This window comes from Chlorocebus sabaeus, chromosome 2 (assembly GCF_047675955.1).
Source record: "Chlorocebus sabaeus isolate Y175 chromosome 2, mChlSab1.0.hap1, whole genome shotgun sequence".
Taxonomy (NCBI): Eukaryota; Metazoa; Chordata; class Mammalia; order Primates; family Cercopithecidae; genus Chlorocebus; species Chlorocebus sabaeus.
Window position 1 is genome coordinate 16550963 of NC_132905.1, and position 16132 is coordinate 16567094.

At 55.6% G+C, this 16132-nt stretch overlaps 1 protein-coding gene across 4 annotated transcripts in view; it reads left to right on the forward strand.

The window, feature by feature from the left end:
- SULF2 (sulfatase 2) overlaps positions 1-16132 on the forward strand; it is a 128716-nt gene that overhangs the window by 106215 nt on the left and 6369 nt on the right. For all 4 annotated transcript variants that reach the window (XM_008014775.3, XM_008014807.3, XM_037982667.2 and 1 more), the window contains 8 exons: positions 1599-1727; positions 3313-3369; positions 3822-3951; positions 8065-8260; positions 13753-13981; positions 14116-14212; positions 14771-14865; positions 15886-15945. In XM_008014775.3, the coding sequence (XP_008012966.3) occupies positions 1599-1727; positions 3313-3369; positions 3822-3951; positions 8065-8260; positions 13753-13981; positions 14116-14212; positions 14771-14865; positions 15886-15945 (993 nt within the window). The remainder of the gene's footprint in view (positions 1-1598; positions 1728-3312; positions 3370-3821; positions 3952-8064; positions 8261-13752; positions 13982-14115; positions 14213-14770; positions 14866-15885; positions 15946-16132) is intronic.

Consider the following 16132-nt stretch of genomic DNA (forward strand, 5'->3'; position numbering starts at 1 on the left):
GCTGTGCACACCCCTCAAGTCCCTTACCCTCCATTGAGAGTGTCATCAGCCAGAAACAGGAGCCAGGAGAGGTGGCTCATGCCTGTAATCCAGCACTTTGGGAGGCCGAGGCAGATGTATCACCTGAGGTCAGGAGCTTGAGAGTAGCCTGGCCAACGTGGTGAAACTCCGCCTCTACTAAAAGTACAAAAATTATGGGTGTGGTGGCACATGCCTGTAATCCCAACTATTCGGGAGGCTGAGGCATGAGAATCGCTGGAACCCGGGAGGTAGAGGTTGCAGTGAGCCGAGATCGTGCCACCACACTGCAGCCTGGGTGACAGAGCAAGACACCTCTCAAAAAAAAAAAAAAAGAAACAGGAGCCGGGAAAGGTGGCAGATGTATGGAACTCACTTAGCCAGTATTGACTGAGTAGCTACTGTGTGTTCTAAGGGTGTAAGTCCTGGAGATACAGAAGTGACCACCTGAGCCAGCCTTCCTGCAGCTTACAGTCTACCTGGGCAATAGACAATAAGCCAGAGAAATAAGTCAGATATATAGCATATGAGACGGTGATGGGTCTTCAGGAGAAAGATAAAGCAGGGAGGGCAGGGAGGGGCGCAGTTCCAAGTAGGGTCCTCAGGAGGGCATTGTGTTGGGTATCTGTGCTGCAGAACAAACTGCCACAAACTCAGCAGCTTAAGACAACACATGTACAAACTCACGGTGTCTGAGGGTCAGAAGCCAAGACCCAGCCCTGCAGGGTCATCTGCTTAGGCTGAAATCAAGGTGCCAGCCAGGGCTGCGGTCTCATCCAGAGGCTTGACTGGGGAGCACCCGCGTCCCTGCTCATGGGGCAGGTCAAGTGCAAGCAGAGGACTTGAACCCATGCAGTCTGCCTCCCAAACTGCTCACCGTCCAGCTGCTGATTTAGAGTGGCTTGCTTCTTCCAAGTCAGCAAGGGGAGAAAGAGAGACCAGCGCAAGACCACTAGCAGGATAGAGTTGACTATCTCGTAACACAACCACGGGAGTGACAGCCCATCACCTTCATGTCCCACTGGTGGGCAGCAGGTCCGGGTTGGTCCCCCAGGGACAGGGATCCCGGGGACCACTGAGGCCTGTCACGGGCCTCCTTGGTAATAGAGCAAAGAACTAAAGGGGTGAGGGACGGTGGCCCCTGATCTCCAGGGAAAGGACATTCCAGGCAGAGGGGACAGTAAAGAAGGCGGCCCTGAGGCTGGACTGTGCCTGGGCTGTCAAGGAACAGCAAGGAGCCAGTGTTTGCCCCAGAGATCCAGGGGAAGGGCCAGGATTTGGGCTGGCTGTAAAGGCAGGTCGCCTTCACTCAGGAAGTGGGGACAGGGTGGGGCTGTCAGCTCACCACATGGCATGTCTGAGACGCAGAAGCTAAGTGGGGGGCGAGTGCAGAGTGGGGATTTGGCTGAATCTGGGCCGCAGAGGGGAGCTGCTGAGGTTGAGGTGCCAGACTGCAGCTTCCATACCTGCAGATGTCAGCCCCCCACAAACTGCTGCCCACCTACCACCGCCCACCCCTCCAGCGAGGCTGAGGCACCACCACCCGAGTGGCTGAGTCCCCGATCTCCTGCCTCCCCCAGGAATCCCCACATCGTCCTCAACATTGACCTGGCCCCCACCATCCTGGACATTGCAGGCCTGGACATACCCGCAGATATGGACGGGAAATCCATCCTCAAGCTGCTGGACACGGAGCGGCCGGTGAATCGGTGAGGAAGGAGCAGGGCAGGTGTGGGGGGCTGGGACATTGGGGCTCCTGACCTGCAGGAACTCAAAGCAAAACCCTGTGGGTCTAGAACATGGGGTCTCCAAGGGTCGGGAGCTGGGGTTCTCAGGTCCCCCCACCCCAACCACTTACCTGCTGTGGGAGAGAAGCATTCCCCTCTCTGAGATTCTGTCTTCCCATCTGGAATGTGGCCAAGGTGACCAGTTGGGGACCTTCTCTGAACTAAAATTACACAAAGCTTGAAATGGTAGCAGCAGTGATCGTAGGAGTTGGTGCTAACTGCACGGCGATTGTGTGTGAGGCCGTGTTCTAAGTACTGTGCAGGGGATTCTAGGAGTTTGATCCTCATGGTAACCCAGCGAGGTGACGTTATCGTCATCCCCATTTTGCCAGTTTGGAATCTGAATCCCAAAGCGACTGAGTGACTTGTCAGAGGTATCCCAGCAAGTCTGGATGTAGCTCTGGGAATTCAGATGCTGACTTACCACACCCCATAACTTTAATGCTGGAGGGTGTGATGGGAACATATTCCAGGTGTCCAGAGAGGCAGAGTAGGAACCGCGAGGGTGAGCAAGTCAGACAGGTGGGAGGTGGGCTGAGTCAGGGCGGGGAGGCTGGTGTGGCCACAGCGACATCTGGTGGCCAGCGCTCTAATAGCCACCAGGTTCCTGGCCTCCAGGTGCTACTTCAACTCCTGGCTTGCACCTCCGGCAGCGGAGCCTTTCCTCTGTGGTCTCCCAGAGGCTCCAGCCAGGTGAGCACTGTGTGCCCACATCCGGCTGCCCTGTAGGGGGACCGTGTCCATTGAGGCTCCTCCCCTGACTGTGAGGCCAGGCGAGCTGTAATGGTATAAAATGGACATGTTTGGGGACACTGGCCTGGGAGTCAGGACAACTGGGGGACAGGGGACAGGGTGGAAGCTTCTCCTCTCAGCTTCAGAGTCCCCATCTAGGAAATGGAAATGACCAGGTGGCACCGGATGAAACCCACAAATTACATACATGCAACTGCAAAGCACCAAAGAAGAAAATACCCCACAACCCAATGCAATGAACCCGACGTCAAGACAACCACTGCGCCTGACGCTGAGCTCAACACAGAGCTCAAGACGCCAAACCACTGCGCCTCACGCTGAGCTCAACACAGAGCTCAAGACGCTGAACCACTGCGCCTGACGCCGAGCTGGAGACAGAGCTCAAGACGCCAAACCACTGCGCCTGACGCCCAGCTCGAGACAGAGCTCTTCCAGCTCCGGGAGTTGTTGGGCTTCCTGCGGGGGCGTGAGATGTGCGCGCACACACAGTTACTTGGGTGGGACCTACAGTGACTTTGACCTGGGTCATTTCTGCCCTGTGTGCCTCCAGACCTGAGTCTCTGGGGAAGGGGTGGCTCAACTCAGGAGGGTGAGCAAGGCTCTCCAGTGCCCGGCTGGGCGCGCTCGCCACAATTGCTGTCCAGGCTGACTGTAAACCAAGGCTGACTCCTGGTGCCGTCCCTGCTCCTGGGGGAATAGGGGGTCGTGGGAAGCCCTCACATTGTTGAGAAGCAGGATCCGTGCTTTTTTCCAGGTTTCACTTGAAAAAGAAGATGAGGGTCTGGCGGGACTCTTTCCTGGTGGAGAGAGGGTGAGTGCCGGGTCCTGGCAGGGACACCCCTGCCCACCTCCCTCCCTCCGCCCAGGGCAGCAGGGAGAATCGGGCTATGATGGTGCCTTCCAACAGTGGCTCTGAAGTTGTGTCCAAAGGCCCCTAAACACAAAGCCCATTCACTGCTCCTATAGACGACACAGAATTGGGGTCTGAGGTCGCGCATACCCTTTTGGCATGTTTTGTCCAGCCTCTACAATGTCTTCAATTTATTTAAGTTATTGCCAACTCATGCGATTTGGGAAGTTTCTTATAAAATGCCAATCTTAAGTTTCCTAAACATCAGGAGACCCGGGCAGGGTGGCCCTGTGTCCTCCACTGTGAGGATAAGCCAGAGCCGAGGGGGCACCCCTCTAGGTGGGCACACGTGCCTCCGAGGCTCCTCCAGAGCTGAGAGGCCGGCCCCGCGGCTCCTCCTCTCTGCCCCACAGCAAACTGCTACACAAGAGAGACAATGACAAGGTGGACGCCCAGGAGGAGAACTTTCTGCCCAAGTACCAGCGTGTGAAGGAACTGTGCCAGCGCGCTGAGTACCAGACGGCGTGTGAGCAGCTGGGACAGGTAAGAAGGTTCCCTTTCCTCCCGACCGCTCCCCCTCCTGACGGCAGCCAGCCCTGACCTGTGGGGCCCTGAGAGCCGCTGAGCCAGCAGGGCCAGGGCCTCCCAACGGGTAGCCCTTTGCTGTCGTGTGATGCCCAAGATGCAGTTTGGTGATGCAGGATGATGCTCATGATAAGTGATTGATTTCTCAGCAGCCTTTGGACCCTGACCGTGTCAGAGGCCAAGTGTCCCGTGGGTGTGCTGTGTGCCCTTAGCACCTCTCTAGCCCTTGCCAACCCGTCTTGCACTGAGGCCCCCACAGGAGTTAAATGAGTTTATTTTCACCGTGTTTGCTTTGACAGTATTGTCTTTGTGACTGGTTTTCCTTTTACAGGAGTAATAAGACGTGGCTTTTTAAAATAAATATATGTAAGTTTTTAAAAAGTGAATTGGTTGCAAGAGAAATAGTAAGGAAATTATGGCCAGGAACAGTCAGTGGCTCATGCCTATGGTCCCAGCTACTCCGGAGCTGAGGCGGGAGGATGGCTTGAGCCCACATGTTGGAGGCTGCAGTGAGCTGTGATTGCGCCACTGCACTCCAGCTTGGGTGACAGCATAAGACCCTGTCTCTAAAAACGTAAGAAAAAAAGAAAATAATCTGGGAAGTATTCAGAGGTAGCAGAAACTGACATGCTGGGAAAGCCTGAATGAGGCTTTTCTGAGGCTGGAAGGCCAGGGCAGGCTTGGAGAAGGAGGGTCAGGGAAGGGGCAACCCCAGCCAGGCAGGGTGGAGAGGGCAGTGGACATGGTAAAGCTCTGCCTTGGCTGGCCCAAGGGGTGCCGGAGGTGTGTCCCTGTCTTGCCCGTCAAAGACTGGGACTTGGAGCTGGGGCTGGAGTTGCGTGCCTGTTCACCAGTGAGAAAAAGCAAAACCAGGGCCCTGGTATCGAAGGCCAAGGCCAGAGGTGGATGGGTTTCTGATGGACTGCGTTTGAAGGACTCCATCTTATCAATGTACATAGAATTAGTACAGGCTCGTACAGGCCTGACAGTGCCTCCTCACCCAGTGTGTGTAAACCACAGACCCCACTGTGTCACGGAATTAACCCGTGTCTGCCACCAGGCAGGAGCTGTGGATTTCTTCCTTCTGTTGTACAGCATGAACGCGTACCTCTGCTTGCCAGGCGCTGTCCTGGCGCAGGGCTACAGCCTTGAATATGCTCAACAGAAACTCCTGCCCTCCCAGAGCTGACGTTGTAGAGAGAGTTCAGCCTTGACTTTGTACGGAGACCCCAGAAGGGATTCTGATGTTAGTTCTGGGCTAAAAGAAATGAAATGACGAGGCCAGGAAGCCTTTGCGCCCCCCCGCCAGGGAACGCTGTCAAGTCCCCCACTGGTTCTTTCTGCATGTCTCCCCTGACCCAGATCAGCGCTTGGGCAGCCAAAATGACCTCTTTGCTGGGGCCAAGAAAGAGGAGGTATCAGCATTTTCCAAACAATCAGAGCGCACCACTGAAACCAAAGGAAGAGAGTGTGAGGGCGTGGTTGGGGCACATAGCCTAGGCCAGCTGGGAGGCAGCAGCCCATGTGCCCGGACCCAGCCCCGGGGCTGTGGGGATCCCAGGCCCAGACCTCTGCCCGCCATCCCAGGCAGCGGCCCTGCTCACAAGCCCGCACTCCCCGCGTGCCGTTGCCACGTCTCTGCTTGTGCCATGCTTCTGGAATGCCCTGCCCAGTGTAGAAGCTGTACCCTGTGGCCCGAGGACGTCTCTTAGGGGGCCTCACGCCCAGCCATAGCATTGCCTTGGGTACCTTTTCTGTGCTACCCCACGTGCTAGATGTTCGTTTGTCCTTCACTGAACAAACATTCCCAGGAACCAAGCTTTTGTGCATCTGCCTGTCTCCCGGTGACACGGGGACACTAAGGGCAGGGCCTGGCTGGAATTCATGTCATCATTCCTAAAGCCCAGATCAGGGCCTGGCCCGGGCAGGAGTAAATGTGCCCTGGACACCTCGTAATGATGACCATCACAGGCAACACTGAGTGTGAGCTCTGCCTCCAGCCACCCTATCTGGCAGGTATGTTCTCTACACGGGGGAAACTGAGGCCCAGGGCTTAGACAGCCTACCCACAGCCTCACAGCTTCAAGTGGTGGAGCCAGGATTTGAACCCAGGTAGTCAGGTTGTGCAAGACCTTTGTTCTCAGCAGCTGTAGGGACCCAGAGTCAAGCCGACACTGGCCCAGCCCTGTGAGGCTCACGCACCACCCCCACCAGGAGAGCCTCAGGACAGGGCATGCGGACACGGCTTCTCCATGAGTAGTGCAGAAGCAGCAAACACTTTCCGCACAAGGTCAGACGGTAAATAGTTTGCGGTTTGCAGGCCACACATTTGTTTTTTTTCTTGCTTTTTACAACTCTAAAAATGTACAATGTAAAAACTGTTCTTGGTTGGCAGGCCATACAAAAACAGGCCATGGGCTGGAGTTGACTAGAAAGAGGGCTGCAGTTTGCCGACCCCTCAAGTCGTGCCCCGGCTGAGTTTGTCGGGTTGGAAGGGAGAGCAGGCAGTGGGGAAGGAGAATTCCAGGCAGAGAGAGCTAAGTGGACGGAGGCTGCTCGCCAGCGTGTACAACTCAGGGCCTCACGCAGAAGTCAGAGCCTTGGCTTTTCTTGAAAAATCAGACCTGGGCCTCTGGGTCTGTGCTGCCCTCTGGCGACAGTCAGATGGGTATAGCCAGTCACAGTGCTCACTTTAGCCTCCCCAGGTCCCCCAGTCCCTTCTGGGCCGGCCTCATTCAGGGCCATGCCTGCTGGCCCATCAGTCTCCTGCACTAAGGAATCCAGGTTGCTGGAAGGGCCTGCGTGCATTGATGAGGGTGGGAGGGTGGCAGGGCGCTGTGAATGCAATCAGAGTCAGCCTCTAGGTGAGAACAGACGGTGGGGACGGGGACAACATGAGCAGGTGAAAGGCAGCAGGGCCTTCAGCGGTGGCGGGGGGTGGCCTGTGTAGCAGAGGGTTGAGGGGGATGGTAGCACCAGATTCCACACTTTTCCTTACAGCTCTTGCACCTCCCAGTTGTGTGACCCAGGACGCATCTCTCTACCTCTGTGTGTCTCATATTGAAGCAGCACAGTAATGACAGCACCTGCCTCGTACGGTAGTGGGAGGTGTAGTAAGCAAGTTAATATTAACACACAGTGCTTGGCACATGCTATGTGCTGTGCTGGAGAGAACAAGGGAACAGATCTGATCCGTGGCCTGGAAAGGTCACTTTGGCACAGAATAGGCCCTAAAGAGTCACTGGGTCAATGGGCTGGAGCAGGTGTAGACAGAAGGGAAGAGAATCCAGTTTACAGGTGGTTGCAGAATCCCACGAGGGAATCCAGGAGGCTGGACCTAGGGAAGGGAAGAGGGATCAACATGAGAGATTTGGACGGTGATTCTGTCTACATTCAGCTTCTGAGCACAGGCCTGGAGTTGAATGCACACGTGGAACCTCTGCACACAGCACTGACTGAGTCTGGGAAGGTGGTCAGGGGAGACTCCTTGCGCTGGAGCAGAGACGGGAAGGAAGAGAAGGCTCCAGCAGCAGGAAGGGCTGGGGAAAAAAGGCATTCCAGGCAGAAGGAGCAGTGAGCGCCAAGTCCCTGGGGCAGCAGCCCACGGGGGATACTGGAGAGAGGGCTGGGGCTGAGGGAGAGGAGGACTCACGGGTAGGCCAGGGCCAGATTGCAGAGGGTGTTCAGAGACTAGTATGAGGAGCTTGGGTCTTGTCTTAAAGACAGTGGGAGCCATTGAAGGGTTTTAAGTAGGAGAGTGACATGATCCAACTTGCCCTTTAAAAAGATTCCTCTAGCTGCCATGTGGGTTGATTTTAGGAGCAGACAGAAGCGGGCAACCGTGAGAGTGGGGGGCTGTTGGAGGCATCTCGTGGGGGGATGATGGTAGCTCTGCCCAAGGTTCAGCGGCAGTGGAGAGAAGCGGCACTTGGAGATAGCAGACGTGGGGCTCAGTAACAGCTGGATGCAAGCAGGGAGAGGGATGTCTCCAGGGTGGATGGGGGTGGCAGGGGAGAGTTGGGTTTAGGGGAGCAGACGAGCAGCTGGCCGAGGCCCTGGCATGTCTTGCAGAAGTGGCAGTGTGTGGAGGACGCCACGGGGAAGCTGAAGCTGCATAAGTGCAAGGGCCCCATGCAGCTGGGTAGCAGCAGAGCCCTCTCCAACCTCGTGCCCAAGTACTACGGGCAGGGCAGCGAGGCCTGCACCTGTGACAGCGGGGACTACAAGCTCAGCCTGGCCGGACGCCGGAAAAAGCTCTTCAAGAAGAGTAAGTGTCACAACCTGGCTGAGTGGGACAGCAGGAGAGAGACCATGCCTGGGGAGCCCATTCATTCACTCAGACGATTCCACAGAGACTATCGCTTTGCCAGGTGGTGGTCTAGGGGCTGGGGACACAGCCACACCTCCTCACAAGCCATGAATTCTAGTGGGGAGCGGCAGTAATAAACAGATAAGGCCAGGCATGGTGGCTCACACCTGTAATCCCAGTACCTTGGGAGTTCGAGATGGGTGGATCACCTGAGGTCAGGAGCTCAAGACCAGCCTGGCCAGCATGGTAAAACCCCGTCTAAAAATACAAAAATTAGCCAGATGTGGTGGCTCACGCTTGTAATTCCAGCTACTTGGGAGGCTGAGACATGAGAATCGCTTGAACCCGGGAGGCAGAGGCTGCAGTGATCTGAGATTGCGCCACTGCTCTCCAGCCTGGGCAACAGAGCAAGATCCATCTCAAAAGAGAGAGAAAAAAAGGAAGAAACACACATACAAGGTTCTGTACTGATTGGCTGGTGAAAATGCTAGGACCAGAGGTTCGCAGGAACCCAGCTGTGTGCTTCCCCTAGGAGCCATGGTTCAATGTTCAATTAGTCAGTGCAGTGTTTGCGGTGACTTTATAGAACTACTCTGGGCTGGGTGCGGTGGCTCACACCTGTAATCCCAGCACTTTGAGAGGCCGAGGTGGGCAGATCACTTGAGGTCCAGAGTTCAAGACCAGCCTGGCCAACATGGTGAAACCCCATCTCTACTAAAAATACAAAAAATTAGTTGGGCGTGATGGTGTGGGAGGCAGGAGAATCCTGGAACCCGGGAGGCGGAGGTTGCAGACAGCTGAGATCACACACCATTGTGCTCCAGCCTGGGAAACAGAGTGAGACTTGGTCTCAAAAAAAAATTAAAAAGTAAAAAATAAACTACCCTGAAGAACAAGAATAGACTATACTTTAGTTGAGTGGGGAAAAGCCTCACCCAGCTAAAGAAGTGTCTACACCTTCATACCTCATGCTCGGCAGGGGCCGGGGAGAGGACAGGCAGGCGGAAGCCAGGGAGCAGGTGGAAGCCAGGGCGCAGGCGAAGTGGAGATGGGCTCTTCTAGACCTGGCCAGAAGGCCTGGCCGCCACCCTGGGCTATCACTTCACCATTCTGAGGCTCAGCTCCCACCATCAAATAGGAAGAATGGTCCCTGCCTGACTTTCAAACAGGAATGAGCCTGTGCCCTGAAAATGTGTGGAAGCGTTGGGGTCTGCCGGCTAGAAGTGTGCCCTCCAGGGCTGGGCAGCTTCCCACACAGCCCATTTCTCTGGCCTAAGGACAGCCAAAGTCTGATAGATTTCAGGTGTTGTTTTAAAAACAATTATGGTGAAATACACATAAAATTTATCATCTTAACCATTTTTAAGTATCCAGTTCAATAGTGTAAACTATATTCACACTACTGTGCAGCCTATCTGCTAAACAAACTTTTCATCTTGCAAAACTAAAACTGTCCCCATTCACTGTCGTCTCCCCATTCTCCCACCCTGCTCCCGCCCCGTTCTCCCCCCCGTTCTCCCCCCATTCTCCCACCCCGCTCTCACCCCGCTGTTACACTGGTCTCCCACCCCATTCTCCCACCCCGCTGTTATGCCGTTCTCCCACCCCATTCTCCCACCCCGCTCTCACCCCGTTCTCCCACCCAGTCCTCCCACCCTGTTCTCACCCTGTTCTCCCACCGCGCTCTCACCCTGTTCTCACCCCGTTCTCCCACCCCCACCCCATTCTCCCACCCCGTTCTCCCACCCCGCTCCCACCCGTTTTCCCACCCCGCTCCCACCCAGTCCTCCCACCTCATTCTCCCACCCCGCTTGCACCCAGTCCTCCCACCCCGTTCTCCCACCCTGCTCTCCGACCCTGCTCCCACCCAGTCCTCCCACCCCGTTCTCTCACCCCGCTCTCCCTGTGTTCTCCCACCCCGCTCCCCCTCCCTGATCTCCCACCCCATTCTCCCACCCTGCTCCCACCCGGTTGTCCCACCCCGTTCTCCCACCCCGTTCTCCCACCCCGCTCTCCCACCCCGCTCTCACCCCTTCTCCCACCCCATTCTCAGCAACCACTCTTCTACTTCCCTATGAGCTTGACTGCTCTAGGGGCCTCGTGTAAGTGGAATTGTACAGTATTTGTCCTTCTGTGGCTGGCTTTTTTCTCTTCGCATAATGTTCTCCGCGCTCATCCACATGGTAGCCTGTGTCAGAATCTCCTTCCTGACCGGGCACAGTGGTTCACGAACGCCTGTAATCCCAGCATCTTGGGAGGCCGAGGCAGGCAGGTTGCCTGAGCTCAGGAGTTCGAGATCAGTCTGGCCAACATGGTGAAACCCGTCTCTACTAAAAATACAAAAATTAGCCAGTCATGGTGGTGGGCACCTGTAGTCCCTGCTACTCAGGAGGCTGAGGCACGAGAATGGCTTGAACCTGGGAACGGGAGGTTGCAGTAAACCGAGATCACGCCGCTCCACTCCAGCCTGGGTAACAGAGCAAGACTCTGTCTCAAAAAAAAAAAAAAAAGGTCCTTTCTTTATACAATGGATGATATTGTGCCACAGACTAATTAGAGATTGAGGATCGAGGTCTCCAACGGCAGGCGCAGTGGTCTCCTCTGGGCCATCCGGCCAGGCAGCAAATGTCCTCATCGTGGAGCAGATAAGTCTCTTTCTGTAGCAGCCCAGCCACTGCCTCAAACAACACTTCCCAGCTGATGATCCTCTGGTCCCTTTCCTCACCAGCTGATTAGGAACTACTGCATTAACTTTTCTAGCTGAATAGGATGATTGGTTTCCAGATTGGATTACACAGCCAGCATCTCCTTGCTTCAGTATGTGGCACAGTCGATAATCTTTAAATAATACAACATCTTGCAGGGAGAGATTCAGCTGTTTTCCCCCCTATTAATGCTTAGAGGAAAGAAAAATACCTAAAAGTAGCCGAGAGTCAGCTCAGCCCTGGTCAGAATCCTCATGTGAGTGTATGTCAGAGCTGGGACCCCCCGTGATCCTCACCTGTACAGAAAGGAGCAAGCCTTGTGACCGGCCAGAGAACAAGTGTTCTGAGGAGGAGGAAGATGAGGTACAAAGGCCCTGTACTCACAATGAGTGTGGCGGGTCCCAGTCACAGAGAGGTGACTGGTGTGGCCAAGAGTGGTGAGAAGCACAGTGGGCACGGGCAGCCACATCACACAGGGGGTCACTGGCGTGGAGAGGCAGGGAGTGGGCGTAATGGTGAGGTTTCGGGGCTGCGCGGCATCACCTTAGGTGAGGACATCACCTGCAGGCAGAGTCCCCACCCCCTGCCAGCTCATCAGGCATGAATGCTTCACTAGTTGTGTTTCGTGCTATCCTCCAAGGAGCCCTTGTAGGGTAGGCACCATCCTGAGAAGTTACCGAAATCGCCGAGGCCACACATGTGCTCAGGGGTTTGCACCTCAGCCATCCGATTGCAGAGTCAAAGCTCTTGGCCACCGGCTTACGAAGTCCTGTCCCATGCCCTGTTGGTGTGGCAGGAAGGGGACCTCCGGGACTCTGGACACGGACACAGTGAGAGAGACGGGGAGAGCAGGTCGTGTGGCTTCGGTACAGGAGAGGATTCACACAGGGCCGGCAGACCGTGGCTATGAAGGGCTGGAGAGTGAAGGTCTGGGGCTTTGCGACTCAGCCCTGCGACTGCAGAGGTGTGAGCGAACGCGAGCCGCTGTACCCAGTGAAACTGTATTCGCAAAGACAGATGGAGGCTGGCCTGGGCCCTTAGGCCATGGTTTAGGGACCCCTGAGTCTAGAGCTGGGAGATGGAGGGTGGAAAGAGACAAAACCACTCACTCATAAGCCGACTGGGACTAAAGGAGTGAAGAGGACACGCTGGGTCCATTTCCTGAGCCTCTCAGGGCAGGACCTGCTCGGCACAGGGAGCATCCTCGGCTCTTTGTGTACGTGCGTCAGGAGACTCAATCGAGGGAGGGAAGCGCCCAGGAGAAAGGCCCAAGGCTTTGCCGGAGAGGGGAGGCCTTCCCTCTCCCCTTAGGATCCTTCGGCCCTTGTGACTGTGATGCAAGGTGTCTGAGAACTAAAAGATACAAAACATCCCCCAAGAGTGGCCACGTGGGAAAGGAAGCCCTTTCCTTCCTTCTTCCACCGCCTTCCGCCACCACCTGCCTCCAGCTGGTCCTCCTTGGTCACCATCTTGGGGTCACTTGGGATCCAACAAAACCTGGCACTCACTGGCTCCAGGCCCTTCTCTTTAAATGAGGCACATCTGGAGAAGGATGACAACTGCAGTGCATGCATGCTGAGGCCAGACTTATGTCAGGTGGGCAGAGATTTTAAAACAGAAAGGAGTGACGGGGGCTCTGGCCAACAGGGACGACAGTGGGCAGCCAGAGGGGCCGCCCGTCTCCGGCCCGTCCTGACCGTATGGAACTGTGGGCTTGTGAGACCTGTCTCCTTTCCGGAAGCTGGAAATCTGGATCCCTACATCACCGCCACCTTTTTATTTAATCTCACCAGCTCAGATTTGGTTTTGAGCCATAGAAGATATAGGCCACCTGGGGCGTCACTCCAGCCTGCACGCCTGAGTTTTCAGCGTCGGGGCGTATGCTAAAGCCCCTCTCAGCCTTGTCGCCGGCCCACCTGGATGTAGCACCTGCCTACCACCTGGTGGGCAGCCTCCAGCTCCCTGGGACTCACAGAAGCTAAGTGGCTTCCCCAGTCCCCGTCCATATATACCCAGAGACAGGCACTGCAGGGCCCCTTTTTCCCCTGTTTAAATCAACGTTTTTATATCCATGATACTTCTTTCCTTTTTAATTGAGGTGAAGTTCAGATAACATAAAACTTACCATTTTTACAATTGTATACAATGCAGAGACATTTAATAGGTTCACAATGTTACACACCTCTAGTTCTAAAATATCACCCCAAAAGGGAACCCCGTACCCACAAGGCAATCACTCCTCAACTACCCTCTCCCCCAGCCTCTGGCAACCACCAATCTTCTTTCTGCCGCTATAGATCTACCCATTCTGGTTAGTTCCTATAAATAGAATGTAACAATATGAGCCTACTTTGTGTCTGGCTGCTTTCACCCAACATGCTTTTGACATTCATCTGCGCTCTAGCGTGAATCAGAACCTCACTTCTGGTTCTGGTCGCATATTCCGTCGTACAGATGATGTACCGCTATTTGTTTACCCACAAGCAGCTCTTGCTTGAAATCCTCTAGAGCCAGTGGCTTCTTGGCTCCAGGACTTCAGTTTTGCCGGCGTGATCGCCTTGAGGCCCTCCCCTGCGGTCCAGGATCTGCGAGCAGGCGGGTAGATTTCACAGCCCCTCAGGTCACAGGCAAAGCTGAGCCTCATGCTTGGAAGCCCGGCCCTATCTTAATGAAGGACCCACTGCCCAGGGAGCCTGGCCAGCCTTTCCCGCCTCCCTAACTCCACCACCCCTCTGATGCCCACAGAGTACAAGGCCAGCTACGCCCGCAATCGCTCCATCCGCTCAGTGGCCATCGAGGTGGACGGCAGGGTGTACCACGTAGGCCTGGGTGATGCCGCCCAGCCCCGAAACCTCACCAAGCGGCACTGGCCAGGGGCCCCTGAGGACCAAGATGACAAGGATGGTGGGGACTTCAGTGGCACCGGAGGCCTTCCCGACTACTCAGCCGCCAACCCCATTAAAGTGACACATCGGTGAGTGTCCAGGTGGAAGTCGAGGGTGAAGGGGACAGGACAGACCTCAGCAGGGGCTTCCCACACCTCTTGAGCCCCTGGGCTGGGCCCCCTCCACCTCCTCTGAGCCACACGTGATCCCTTCTCTCAAGCAGGTGCTACATCCTAGAGAACGATACAGTCCAGTGTGACCTGGACCTGTACAAGTCCCTGCAGGCCTGGAAGGACCACAAGTTGCACATCGACCACGAGGTGAGTGGAGAGCAGGAGAGGAGCGTGCCGTCAGCCACCAAGGGCCTGGCAGGACCCCCGGCTCATGGTGGGAGGGCAGTGAGGCCCAACCCAGGGAAGGGGCTGGAGAGGTGAAGTGAGGTCCCCACAGATTCCTCCACCCAGGGATAGGCGTCAGTCCCAACATGAGACAGCTTGCTGCCCAGTCTGTCTGAGGGAGGATGGCTTAGCCACCTTGTCCCCCTTTTGACTTACAAGAAGTCTACGCTATGATGAGGCCTTTCATCAAGCCCAGGGAAGACACTGGAGCCGCCCTCGGGGCTCAGCAGTTTCCTCCGCAGGCCAGGCCAGGAAAAGGACTCGGTTCCCTTGCAAGGGCTGCCCGGAGGGGAAGGTGGGCTTCCTTCAGCAGGCAGAACAAGTCCTCCCCACCCAAACATGCCGGTGCTGGCCCTGAGGCCCGGGCAGGGCAGGCTGCCGCTGCTGAGCAGACACGGCAGCATGGGGGCGGTCACCAGGCCAAGCCTTTCTTGTCCAGCCGTGAAGGTTTCAAGGCCTCCTCTCCTGCCCCTCCCTCAGATTGAAACCCTGCAGAACAAAATTAAGAACCTGAGGGAAGTCCGAGGTCACCTGAAGAAAAAGCGGCCAGAAGAATGTGACTGTCACAAAATCAGGTGAGGCAGTAGCACAGGGACCTAAGACCCCATCCTCCTACAGGACAGTTCAGTTCATCCCCTCTTGTGATTGACCCCCTTTTTTTTTTTTAATCTTTTTAAATCTCCCCTCATGGCATAAAAAAAAAAAAAAAAAAATCCATAATTTACATCTCTATTGTCAGCCAGTGTGGCACACAGAACCGTTCCTCAGCCAGGCTGGCGCCCAGATTCCAGTACTGCTGGCAAGAGACCCGTGCTGGCTGTGCAGAGCCGGCTCCAGGCCGGAAAAGTGCCTCTGCCGATTGCCCTTTCAGAAAGCCCCCACGTGGTCTGAGGTCCATGTTCCTGGCTCAGGGATCCCCTGGCCCAAAGGACTGAACTCTAGAACAGCTGTGTCCAGTAGAACATTCTGTGCTGATGGAAATGGGCTATGTCTGCACTATGCCACGCGTGGCTGGTGCACACTTGAAGTTGTGGCTGGTGTCACTAAGGAGCCGAATTTTTTATTTTGCTTAATTCAAACTGAAGTAGCCACCTGTGGCCAGTGGCTCCCGTACTGGACAGCACAGCTGCAGAAGCCCTGCCGTCTTTCCAGAAAGTCTTGCAAAACACAAGCTCCCCTGTGCTGGCCCCAACCAAGCGTGAGTAGGCAGGGCGGTGAGGGAACCAACCTCACGATGCTGAGGCTTTGATGTGTACAATTAACCATCACAAAAGGAAAGGAAAAAGGATGCTGAGGCTGACGCACCTAAAGCCAGGCCCAGTTTCTAGTCGTGGCTAAATTACAACTAACGCGACCTTCTAAAGTCTAGCAAAATCCCAGGAAGAGTCCTGGTGCACGCCTGGAGAATGAAGCCACCCAGGCAGGTACCTGCTGCCTTGGGGATAGGGTTGTACCCTCCCCACCACCATCCCAGAAGGAGGAACAGGGGAGTGGGGCAGCAGCAACACACGGGAGTCCCAGAAACCACAGCTTGCACGTGCCAGCGGAGCCCTCTGAGCCACTCCTGAAGCCTGGGGCTGGGGGGTCTGTTACAGCTACCACACCCAGCACAAAGGCCGCCTCAAGCACAAAGGCTCCAGTCTGCATCCTTTCAGGTAAGGGCAGCTTGAGGTCCTGGGGAAGAGATGCAGAGGCCTAGCATGAGGAGGTGGCCCTCCCTTAAGCTAAAATACAGAAGAAAAGGAAAGAAGTCCAGGCCCTTCCCTGGGAAGTCCGCGGTGGCCCTCGAAGAGGCCTTATTTCCCAATCAACACTGTAAATGGGGTTGCGGCAATTCCACCA